Source organism: Palaemon carinicauda, chromosome 8, assembly GCF_036898095.1.
Source record: "Palaemon carinicauda isolate YSFRI2023 chromosome 8, ASM3689809v2, whole genome shotgun sequence".
NCBI classification, from domain to species: Eukaryota; Metazoa; Arthropoda; class Malacostraca; order Decapoda; family Palaemonidae; genus Palaemon; species Palaemon carinicauda.
In genome coordinates, this window is record NC_090732.1 from 132517389 (window position 1) to 132530975 (window position 13587).

The 13587-nt window shown below is 37.6% G+C and overlaps 1 protein-coding gene across 1 annotated transcript in view; it reads left to right on the forward strand.

The window, feature by feature from the left end:
- LOC137645946 (uncharacterized) overlaps positions 1-13587 on the forward strand; it is a 44309-nt gene that overhangs the window by 1567 nt on the left and 29155 nt on the right. Inside the window, exons 2-6 of the mRNA XM_068379017.1 lie at positions 1736-1828; positions 2063-2262; positions 7061-7259; positions 7636-7746; positions 9309-9508. Of these exons, the coding sequence (XP_068235118.1) occupies positions 1736-1828; positions 2063-2262; positions 7061-7259; positions 7636-7746; positions 9309-9508 (803 nt within the window). The remainder of the gene's footprint in view (positions 1-1735; positions 1829-2062; positions 2263-7060; positions 7260-7635; positions 7747-9308; positions 9509-13587) is intronic.

Below are 13587 nucleotides of genomic sequence, written 5' to 3' on the forward strand. Positions count from 1 at the left end.
CTGGATGCTATAAGACCAAGGGCTCCAGCAAGAAAGGGAAATAAGGAAACATAGAATAGTGTGCCTAGTGAACCCTCAAACAAGAGAACTCAAACCCAAGACAGTGGAAGACCATGGTATAGAGGCTATGGCACTAACCAAGACTAGAGAACAATGGTTAGTGGATGCTTCACCTTTATCAAGACTTAATAACCACACCGAATTGAAAGACAAGGCTTAAATTTCAACCCAAATGGTTAAGTGTCCATTCATCATGGTAGCCTTTAGTTCAGAAGTAATCCTGGTATATCTAAAATAGAAGTTAAGGGATTAAATCCCTTTTTGGGCAAACCAACCGGAATTGGTAAGGTTTTGATTTAACCTAGCCACATATTACTCTCACTGCAAAATTAAAAAAAAAAAGTTTACCTAAAGGCTAACTCAAAGTTTGAAAAAATGTGCGATAAAGATAGCATTGAAATAATAAATGCATGGTTCACCCCTAAAATATCCAGTCTAAAGTCCTAAAGTACTAGTTGGCAGACTTTTGCATTGCAAGTTTCTTGACAAAGAAACAATTGCGGGTAGAGCATGTTCTAGTGTGCCAGAGGAAGAATCTCCATTACATTTTTGCTTTTGTTTCATCATGAAATAACTGTTTTTGATACAGTTTACCCTAGGAATGTAATACTTTTCAGCCATTAGAGTACATTGCCATGGAGGTAACGACCAACATAATCCTCTTTGCAAAGACTAACAGAGATCAATGTCAAAAAGGTATGTGGGAATGGCTGAAGTGCCAAAATGATCCCATTATTTCTACCAGATTGGTATGGGACTAGGCCTTCACCTTGCTATTCAAACTACGTTTTATTAGATATATCTAGAGTCAGCAATAAGACCAAAATTAGGAATGTCGAAGGAACAGTGTTAGCAGAAGTCACTGTGAACATTATCAATTGAAGGTTGAGATGATCCCAAGCTGCTTTTCTAATATAAATAGAATGCCTCACTGTAGTAATAATAACATTAATAATAATGTGCATTACACTGACCTTAAAAAACACATATAACCAGCGAGTCATAGCATATAATACTAATAATCACAGAATCACAAGACACTTTTGGCGGAGGGTTTATATAGGTTTACTCAAGCTACTATCTGATAGAACAAACAACTGAAATTGTAATAAAGTAGCTACAGTCTCACACCAAAAGGACCTGCATTAAATTGAAATTATTTAAATAAAAGTTAATCATACCTCTTGAAATTATTGTGAAAAAACAATTTCAAAAGAAGTAATTACTAGCAATGACTATGTGTTTACCTAAGGAAAACAGATTAAAGGCACTTAAGAGCACCTCCTGCTGAAAAGAGAACTATTCAAACACCATAAAAACAAGATAACTCTGCAACTTGAGATAAATATGGATGAAGCTATAAGAAATTATAAAAAAATTAAAATCTATAAATAAAATTTTCCAGAACAAAGTCAGTTAGGTATGATTCGCTTGTTGGACACATGGGAAATGGTTGAATTACCATTGTTATCACCAAAGGTGCTATTCAGCTGAAAGATATTTCTGTTTGGTATGGTCTGGATAGATGCTAACTGCAGTAGGAGTAGTTTTAAATTGATGGGGTAGTGGTAAAGAAACTATTCTAGCACTCTTTGAAAACAGAAAGTATATGCACTGTTCAGTAAGATTTTCTATATTAAAAACTGTATTACTCATTTTCTTGTTTTGATGACAGATGATGGAATAATGGACACTAATCAGCCTATGAAGTCTAAGGTTCCTTCCAAAAGTTGGGGGGGACACTTCAGTCGGTCAAATTTACATAAAGGTGAATAAAGAAAATAGTAGTACAGTATAGCATGTATAATTTTAACTGTTTACTTTTATCACACAATGTTTTGATCTTTCAGGTTATATTAGTTCTGCAAATTGAAAAGTTTACTCAAAAAGCTTGTTTTATAGAATAGTTAATACAAAATAAAAAAATAAAAAACTTGAAAGTAAATTATGTTTACCAATCATTCCTCCTACCTTTCATGCCATTTATTTTATTTCTCAACAGAATCTAGTCAGTTTAGAGGTGGTAGTAGTCTCAGCGATGGTGGCTTGAGTTGTAAAAGAACTCGCATACATCATCCTTTACAACAGCAACATTCACAAGGGGAGCCACCTCCTTTAATGATAGATGACCTTGCGCCACCTCCCTCCCCCTGTTCCGATATCTCTGGAAACTCTCATGTTTCTCATGGGTCCATGCAACAGGTAAGGTCCATAAATGCAACATACACCTCCTTACCTTTTGCTAAATATTTCTCGCATATCTGCCTTACTGTAAAAATCTGATTCATACAATCCCTACCTCTTCTAAAACCACCCTGTACTTCAAAGATTGCATTCTCTGTTTTATCCTTGATCCTATTAATCATTACTCTACCGTACACTTTTCCAACTACGCTTAACAAACTAATACCTCTTGAAATACAAAACTCATGCACATCTCCCTTACCCTTATATAGTGGTACAATACATGCACAAACCCAATCTACTGGTACCATTGACAACACAAAACACATTAAACAATCTCGCCAACCATTCAAGTACAGTCACACCCCCTTCCTTCAACATCTCAGCTCTCACACCATCCATACCAGACGCTTTTCCTACTCTCGTTTCATCTAGTGCTCTCCTCACTTCATCTATTGTAATCTCTCTCTCATTCTCATCTCCCATCACTGGCACCTCAACACCTGCAACAGCAATTATATATGCCTCCCTATTATCCTCAACATTCAGTAAACTTTCAAAATATTCCGCCCATCTTTTCCTTGCTTCCTCTCCTTTTAACAACCTTCCATTTCCATCTTTCACTGTCTCTTCAATTCTTGAGCCAGCCTTCCTTACTCTCTTCACTTCTTTCCAAAACTTCTTCTTATTCGCTTCATATGAATGACCCAATCCCTGACCCCACCTCATGTCAGCTGCCTTCTTTGCCTCACGTACCTTGCGCTTTACTTCCACATTTTTCTCTTTTACCTTCACTCCTTCATTCCATCATTCACTGCCCTTCCTCATGCTGCCTCCAACAACCTTCTTGCCACACACATCACTTGCAATCCCAACAAAATTTTCTTTAACTAACTTCCACTCTTCCTCTAAATTGCCAGTTTCTCTTACTTTCAGTTCGTCATATGTCATTTTCAACCTTTCCTGATATTTACTTTTTACCCCCGGTTTTATTAGCTCTTCAACCCTCACTAGCTCCCTTTTACATCCACCTACTCTATTCCCCCACTCTTTTGCAACAACTAATTTTCCTTCCACCAAAAGTGTTACTAGTGGTGTGGTTTTCAAGATAAATGAAATGCAGCTCTCTTTACAGATTTTGTTTCTTCTAATTTCATCATATAGCATAAACAATTCACCATAGCTACATTATATATATATATATATATATATATATATATATATATATATATATATATATATATATATATATATATATATATATATATATATATATATATATATATATATATATATATATATATACATACACCAAAGGCACTTCCCCCAATTTTGGGGGGTAGCCGACATCAACAATGAAACAAAACAAAAAGGGGACCTCTACTCTCTACGTTCCTTCAGCCTAACCAGGGACTCAACCGAGTTCAGCTGGTACTGCTAGAGTGCCACAGCCCAACCTCCCACATTATCCACCACAGATGAAGCTTCATAATGCTGACTCCCCTACTGCTGCTACCTCCGCGGTCATCTAAGGCACCGGAGGAAGCAGCAGGGCCTACCGGAACTGCGTCACAATCGCTCGCCATTCATTCCTATTTCTAGCACGCTCTCTTGCCTCGCTCACATCTATCCTCCTATCACCCAGAGCTTTCTTCACACCATCCATCCACCCAAACCTTGGCCTTCCTCTTGTACTTCTCCCATCAACTCTTGCATTCATCACCTTCTTTAGCAGACAACCATTTTCCATTCTCTCAACATGGCCAAACCACCTCAACACATTCATATCCACTCTAGCTGCTAACTCATTTCTTACACCCGTTCTCTCCCTCACCACTTCGTTCCTAACCCTATCTACTCGAGATACACCAGCCTTACTCCCTAGACACTTCATCTCAAACACATTCAATTTCTGTCTCTCCATCACTTTCATTTCCCACAACTCCGATCCATACATCACAGTTGGTACAATCACTTTCTCATATAGAACTCTCTTTACATTCATGCCCAACCCTCTATTTTTTACTACTCCCTTAACTGCCCCTAACACTTTGCAACCTTCATTCACTCTCTGACGTACATCTGCTTCCACTCCACCATTTGCTGCAACAACAGACCCCAAGTACTTAAACTGATCCACCTCCTCAAGTAACTCTCCATTCAACATGACATTCAACCTTGCACCACCTTCCCTTCTCGTACATCTCATAACCTTACTCTTACCCACATTAACTCTCAACTTCCTTCTCTCACACACCCTTCCAAATTCTGTCACTAATCGGTCAAGCTTCTCTTCTGTGTCTGCTACCAGTACAGTATCATCCGCAAACAACAACTGATTTACCTCCCATTCATGGTCATTCTCGCCTACCAGTTTTAATCCTCGTCCTAGCACTCGAGCATTCACCTCTCTCACCACTCCATCAACATACAAGTTAAACAACCACGGCGACATCACACATATATATATTTACATATATATATATATTTTTATATATATACATATGTATATACTGTATATATATATATATATATATATATATATATATATATATATATATATATATATATATATATATATATATATATATATATATATATATATATATATGTATTATAGCCACGAAAGGAAAAATGAAAAAGACTTGATTGGAGTTAGTACTTTCATCCACTCAGGACATTATCAAACTCAGCAATGAGAATACATATACAAAGACATCGTATTTATACAGGAGAAGGGGATCCAACAGCTGTCAGTTTCTTAATAATTCCAGAGAAGTCAGATTTTAGATAAAAGGATAATACTGGATTAACGGAAAACAGACCTGGGCTTAGATTCAAATTTCTACCTTGAGTACAGGAGATTAAAAATGATTCAACAATATTCCTTTGGAAATAGTCATTTACATGGATTACTTTTTCCGTCTTTGACCAACCAATTCTGTGACTTGACCCTAACCAGTGGGAGGCCAAGGCATTATTAAGAGAACCCCTGGAGACGGCCACCTGATGTTGTTTTAATCTGACTGGTATACTTTTTGATGTTTGGCCAACATAAAATAGGTTACACTCTGAACAAGGAATGCTATATATTACATTATTATCATTTCCAGAACTATTCTTAATTAACATGTTTTTTAATGTACAATTATATTTAAACACTACAGCAATGTCTAGTTTTTTCAAAAGGGGTATAACATCTAAAAAACAAACATGAAATGGCAAACAAAGCATATTATTAATTGTTTCCTTTCTCTCTAATTGGACACTATAAAATGTTTTCTTAGCCTTATTCATACACTTTTCTAAGAAATATTTAGGATAACAAAGATCTGTTGCAATTTTTTCTATTTTAGTGAACTCCTCCTCAATGTAATCTGGGCTACAAATTCTCAATGCTCTAAGGTACATGGAGGAAAAAACTGAATGCTTAATATTTTTAGAGTGACCGGAGTAAAAATGTACATATGAAAAATTATTTGTAGGCTTTCTATATATGGAAAACTTAAATTTATCTGTTTCTCTAACTATTAAAACGTCTAAAAATGGGATACGGTTATTTTCTTCATTTTCTATAGTGAATTTTATTGATGGTACTAATGAATTAATGATTGAAACAAAGCCCTCAAGATTAAAATTTTCTTCTAAAATACCTAGAACGTCATCAACATAATACATTTTATATTCATCACGTGTCAGCTTTCGTGATTTCTACACACACACACACACACACACACACACATATATATATATATATATATATATATATATATTTTTTTTTTTTTTTCATTGCCAGAGGCATACAATACAGGGAAGCACAGAAAGATCTGAACAAATGCACTTTTGCCTCATCATTGCACATATGAAAGTTCCTTAGCAACATATTACCTCGCAAGCATTGCCCTCGATAGAGTAATGCAATATGGTCATTGTCCTTTAGATTGTCATTAGTATTCATGCCGAGATATTTACATGACTTAACAACTTCCAACCTGACGTCATTAATATAGAGTGACGGTTCACTAAGTGACATAAAATTCCAGGGCTTTATAACAAGAACTTTGGTCTTGTCAGAATTGGCTTCAAGATAATGGTACTTCAAATATTTCATACTATTATCCATGAGTATTTGCAACGCTTTTAAAGATGAGGCTAAAAGTATTATATCATCTGCAGAAAATATATGATTCACCTTAACCTCTCCCACTGTGCAACCACCTCCCCTGCTGAGGACCTTTGTACTTAAGTCATCCACATATACAGCAAACAGTAGTGCTGATAGAACACTACCCTGTCTAATACCACAACTGGGTTTAAAAGGAGAGGAAAGACTATTGCTCCACATTACTCTAAAGTCCTGAGTTTTGTACCAGTACTGTAGCAGTGCTAGAATGTAAAATGGCACATGTCTTCTCTTTAAAATTTTAAATAATCTTTCATGACACACTCTATCAAAAGCCTTGGACATATCCATTGCGCATACAAAAACTGGAGTGTTTTTTTTACCTATAAAACTGGAATGTTTGTTTAAAAAGAAAAGGGGCCATATCAGTGCTGTGTTTAGTTTTATAAACATAACATAACATAACCATGTACACTTTTCGGGGTTCCTGGTGATAACAGAATCATACTAAAATACTGCTATATTAATGAGGCAATTATTTATTTTTAATCCCACTTGTAAAACAGAAAAATTTATTGCTGTGTGACAATAAATGTTAAGAGTATTCATTGAAGAATCATTATATAAATGTCTTTTTTCATATTTTTATTAGAAAATAAACTACTGTACTCTGAAATTATTGTCTTTCGACAGGAGACCCCGTTACACTTTGGTTCAAAATCAAGTAATAAAGAAAGGTATTATCGAAAAATAGAATTGCCGCCTGAGATATCACGATCACTTTCTTCATCAAGAATGTCAGGGTCTTGTGAAGAAGACAAAAAAGAAGACCAGTTTATCCATATGATGGTTGCATCACCCAGTGGTAGTGCGAGCAGCTCTCATAACTCAGGTATAGTATTATAATGCCAATGCTTTGCTTCAGACCTTATTCATTACTAGATTTGTGATATATAAAAAAATACTAGTTGTTGGTTTAGAAAGGCTAATACTAATGAAATTCATACGGCACTAATGACAGATTATTTTGAATAGATAGTAAAGGTATTGGCTAAAGAATCAGGCTATTCACATAGATTGAGAGGTATGAGGTATAAATAATAAACTGATTATAGGTTATCACAGCATGACAAAAGCAGAGTACATTATTATCTTTGGGCTTGATTCAAAGTTGGCATGGTAAAGACTCAAGTTGTAGGGAATATGATAAGGTTTTCATTGTTAAAAAAGGAAAATTTGTCCATACATAATCACTTTTACCATTGCAGGGTCAACATCTGGGGTACGAGTTGGCGGAGGGGGTTCTACAGGAAATGCAGTAGGGCAAGTTTGTTCAGTTTCTACAGCTTGCCAACAAGGACAGCAGCCTCAGCAACAAGGTAGAGAGATACTGCTTTTAGATTGTCATAAACTATTTACTCTGTCAATCTATGCATAGTACATTTGCTTATGTACATACAGTAATAAGAGAACATGATTGAAGACTGTGAATTTCAAGTTAAAGGGTAGTACAGAAGGAAACAGCCTCTTTTCTTTGTAAAAAAAAAATGTCTCGATATAAAATCTTTATCAAATCAAACACTGATTGCAAAATGATTCAACAAACTCCAATGGTAGTATGAAAATTTGTAGATGTCCAACCTCAGAGAGGGGTAGTAAATGCATGGGGCAGTCCTTACCTTAAAATTCTTACTCTGTATTTTACAGGAACCCAAAAACAAAGAGGCAAAAATACACACTTGGCTAGAATTAGACTCAGATTTATTCTTAATTATGTACAAATCAAAGGGGTAAAATAGTCCAACACAAAAAGTTTGGAGAGGGAGACAAGTGTGGGGTCATAGAGTGAAGTGAGTTCAACCATGAGTTGTCAATTAGTTATGTACAACCTCAAAATCTAACATTATTAGCAAGTGAATTACCTTAATAATATGTAAACTTCTCTTAAATGTTTAGAACATAGTTTTATGATAAGAAATAGAAAATAAATAATGAAGAATATGGTCACAACAGAAGTGGGCTGTCATTGGGTGGCTTTATAGAAGATTCTAGGTATTTAAACATAACACAATCAGCTGCCTGCCATTAACGGCAGGTATACATTATTTTAAAGGTAAATACACTTATGATGGTTGCAACTGAGATCAGGATAAATATTATAACATACAAAGGAAAAGGGAAAAAAAATAAAAAAAAATAACATTAACATCGCTAGCTTTCAGTTGGAAAGCTCCATATTTTTTGTGGGATGAGGGGGTATGAGTTTGATATTCCCCCTGCCAATCCAGGGTCTGGGGTGGCTGGATCTGAGCACCCCACATATGTGTTCAGCAATCAAAACTTCTAGAAAGCAATTAATTTGACACATCTCTTGATGATAACCCAAGCTGTACCTAGCACTGTTTGCAAGATGAACTTGAAGAGGATTAGTTTGCCATAATTATAAAACTTCATTCCTAATATAAAATCCAGCAATAATGATACAAAAGAGTTTAAACCAAGGTAAAGTTTTTTTTATACCCAAATCGTTTATAATCTGACTGAGGATGGCCTGAAAAATATCTTTGAAAGGTGAGAAAAGGAACGAAGGTAATGAATAAGAGAAAAGAGCAGTTAGAAGGGAATCGTAGGGAAAGGGAAAAATCAAGTAAAGTTTCCATTACAGGTGGTATGCTTTTCTTGTTTATACAATCAAATCTATGTACAGCCAGGACACCATCTTGAATTGTCAGAACAGAAAACCTCACAATAACAGTCTCAAATCAGGTTACAAATTACAGTGTGATTTGTGTTGGACATTACTGACATTGCAATACTAAAAGTTTTGTTATGTGCAGTGTCCAGAGTTGTATCATTATCAAGTAGTTCTTCAAGAATAATTTAAGAAAATTTTAGATTTCTTGTACAGTATTATGAATGTTAATAATATCATATTTTACAGGTAATAATTACGGCAGTGTAGAGCAACAGTATTTAAGTAGTGGAACTGGTCCAACAGCTGGCACAGTGTCAGTTAGCGGCTCCTCACCAGTGCCTACTCAGGTACTACAGGTGGCTACTATGCCCTTCTCACCAGTCATTCCTATCAACCCTGTTGTTACCAACCTCTCCGTCCAACTCCCAGCAGCAACTGCCACTGAGGTAATACTTTTGAATAATATTATAATCATGGAATTTTATTAAATTACCATACTATATAATAAGACTACACCCTTTTAATAGTCTGAGTCGAGTTGTTCAATTCTGGTAATAGCCTTTATTTCCGATTTCCCCCTTTTCATTGCTTTTTATAAGTTACAAATGCTCTAAAATTTATTTGCTTCTACTCGTATACAAAAATTTTGTCTTTATAAATAGGGATGTGTCTTCAAGGGTGCTGGAAGTCATTTAATTGTTAACAATGTAAGTTAATACATGACTTGTGGCACAAGGGGGAAAGCCACTTTTGTCTTTGGATATAGTGAGTACAGATGCACATTACTGTTGTGCTGCTCTTTCGACTATAGGATCTTTTCTTACTTTCATTTGTGGAAAGTTTTTTTTTCTTTTTTGTGACCGTTTTCACTTGTAAAAGAGAAGTGAACTTAAGGCAAGCATGTGGTGAAGGGGATTTTGTTCCTATGATGAAAAAACCCTTCGAGACCCCATGTGGTGTGTACCTTTTGTGTGGGGGAACTGTGCAGCTCCCCTTCCAGGAATATTCTTTTTGCTCTCCTGATTAAGAAAGACAATGAACTAGGGGCATGACTCATCTCACTTTGAGGTAGTTTCTCGCCTGTACTTGAATACTCTATAATGAATATTATTCGTCTTGCAGGCACACTTGGCAATTACAGTCTTTCCCAGATGGTGTCCCCTGTAATGCAGCATCAGTGGGTATTCCCAGTACTTCCCATGTGACAAAACCTGTGGTATAGTGGTTTGTGTTACAGCAAAAGAAGTTTATGTAACTTTTTGCTTCAAGGAAGTGCAGTCATCATTGATTTTTCTCTCTCTCTCTCTCTCTCTCTCTCTCTCTCTCTCTCTCTCTCTCTCTCTCTCTCTCTCTCTCTCTCTCTCTCTCTCTCTCTCTCTCTCTCTCTCTCTCTCTCTCTCTCTTTTTTTTTTTGGAGAAGAAGCCTAAGAAGTTAGTTGGTGTAGGAACACAATTTCTAAAAGTTTGTTGGAACTTATAGTAATCACTTGCATTCTTCAGGAGGGAGTAACAATATTCACCTGCTAACCGGTACCTTCACAATCACTCGAGCTGATTATGAGCAATTGTTACACTTATTGCTGTTGCACTGGGCACAGATGAGCATTCCTACACAGATCAAACACCAGCCCCATAGGCCAGGAGAGAGTGGGGAATATGCACTCACTGTTCCTGTAGTGATATAGGAGGATTGTTTCATACCCTTCTGCACTGTTTTCTGCAGCATGGAACTCGGCGGTCAACTTGTAACTTTGGGATTGGTTAGAAAAAATTGAGTCTAGTGTGACAGCTACTGTTCCTTCAACAGTTAAAGGTGAACAGTACTATCTAGAATGATATCCATCACCATTTGGTAAGCCGATATTGGTATCATTTACGCCACCTTCTCTTGCCAATATAGAGGTCACCCATCGATCTGTACCTTTGGGTCGAGTAAGAGATCGTGAGCCTGATGGGATAGCTAATGCTGTTTCATCAATTGCTGGTGAATGGTCCTACCTAGGCTGGTATCTGGCATTGTACAGTAGAACAAAAGGGATATTATTCACACTACCGTGTTGTGCTGTTATGGAGCAAAGCCGACACTGAGCTCATGCATTGAGTGGTACCTTTGGGATTGATCAGGAAGGTGAGACCAGTGTGACAGTGATCTGTTTGTGCTGGTACCATGTGATCAGCCCTTCCTTGACTCAGCCCCATCTATGTTAGCCCTGACACTAAAATAATTTGCATAATAATATGGTATTTTGTTCCTACATGAATACAAGTCATTGTCCTTTATTAAGCGTATAATTTCAGTGAAGCTGCAACTCGCCTGTTAGAATTCTTAATGAAGTGACGTCAACCACCTAGGACTATAGGTGCTAATAAAGCTTGGCTGTATTTTCTAGTAATTTTTTTTCTTGTTCTGAGTGATTGTAGTTGACCAATTATGGCGAATCCCATGTAAAAGTTATGGGGGCCTGTCCAGGTATACCTGACTACTAGTGCGAACATGTTCACAAGCAGGACTGATGTGGATTTCCATTCCTTGTGCCCTTTTGGCAAGGGGCATGACTGCATACAGCCATCCCTATATCGCCTTCGCGGTTGTCAGAGTACTGCAGGAAGAGAAAAAAGAAGTCTAAGTGAGATTCTTTGCCTTCAGGGTCTTCCTCAGAATCAAAGGAGGTCACTGGCTCTCTCTTCTTGAATCTGGGACTTGAGCTTTTGCTCCTTCTCTCTTCCTCAGGCTGAAACCTGGAGAAAGATGATGACTCCTATATGCACTCAGGACAAGCTGCAGGCTTATCTTCTTGCCCCAGCAACAGAGATATTTTCTGCCCTTCACCTTGTAGTGAGCTCAACCTAGTAATTGCAGAAAATTACTATTCAAAAGATTTGGCCCTAAGGAACTTATGGCTTTCCTTAGGACTGAAGGGCATTCTATCAACAGAGAAGCTGCCGCAAGCCCAGGATACCACTAGGGATCCTAAGTCTTCTACTGTAGTGCCTTCTCCTTCTGCCTCGGCAGAAAAAGGGCCTCACTTGAATCTCTTCATCCAGGACCAGCCTACTCAAGCTGTGCTTGACCACTGATCATTGCTGTCTGTAGCCTTTTCACCATTGGAAAAGAAATAGTCGACTAAGATATTTTAGAAGGGAAGGAAACAATTTTGTACTCCTCTCCTCCCATTCTGATTCCTTTGACCTCATTCTTTGCCACTGGGTCTCCAGTTGCCTTCCTTTTCCTTAAGGCGAAAGAAGAAAGAACATCTTATTCTTACATGTGCCCAGCCTGCTCCTGCTTCCTCTTCAGGTAAGTGTGACTGTGGTAGCTCTGTGTCCCCTATAGAGACAATCTTCTCTGCTCCTGCTTCAGAGACATAGCATGCTCTCCCTTCATCAGCTGAAAAGAATTCAGGGACTTCCCGCTGAAGAAGACGAGAGATCTTACGACCGCTATGCTCAGAGACTACGCAAAATCTTCACGCTCATCTATATGTGTAAGATACCTTATGGGGATTCTTCACATGCTTAATCTTCAGGAGATAGCTCTACAAGTGCACTTTCATCTTGTCAACCTTACACATTTTCACATGCAAGGTCTTCCCTATTGTGGGTAATGTTTCTTCCACATGTACGATCGCTCCTACGCCTACCTCTGAACATGTGATCACCTGCTAGTAAGACTAGAGAGAGTAGAGCTTCTCATCCTAAATCCCCACACACTTGCTTTTCACACATATGAGAAGTCTCAACATGCAGAGCTCCTACAAGCAGGATATTCACACGTTAAGTTTTCACACGTAACTTCATCGTGAGTTAGGTCTCCACGATCTATAGATTCACTAGCAGAAACCTCATACATTAAGATATCATGTGCTAGGTACCCACGAGCTATATTGATTGAAAAGGAGAGGATTTTTTAAGATAGATTGACCCCTGATAGTTAAGTACAAGTTGTCAGGGGACAAATGGCAGTATATTTGGATAGATTTAAGTAACTGAGTTAGAATAAGGAAAGGAAACCAACACTGAAAATTATAAAGGCCTCTTACATACAGACAGACCCCACCACCTTTACTATGGTCTTCTCTGTATAAATTATATGATGACATATTGGCAAAATCACCACCCACAGACTGAGCCGTACATGGTAGATCTGCATGCATCCCCACAAGCCAGAAATCAACGCGCTGGATCCACTTGTGCTGGATCTTCACATGCTGGATTCCTACTTGTTAGTTCTACACACATGAAATCTTCAAGAACTTACGTACTGGGTCTCCATGAACCAGCAACCTATGCACTGGATCCTCACGCTCTAGGACACTACATGCTAGGTTCTTACATGCTAGATCCACACGTATAAGAAAGTCGTCACCCACTCACACATTTACAGTGGTCACGTTCGCACTCTCCACGTTCTAGGTTATAGCAGATAGGGTCCTCTAAGCCACATGCTTGTTCCCCCGGTGTCAAGCCATCTCACACTAGTGAATATTATGAATGGTCCTCACATGATTGTCCCACAAGGCAATGT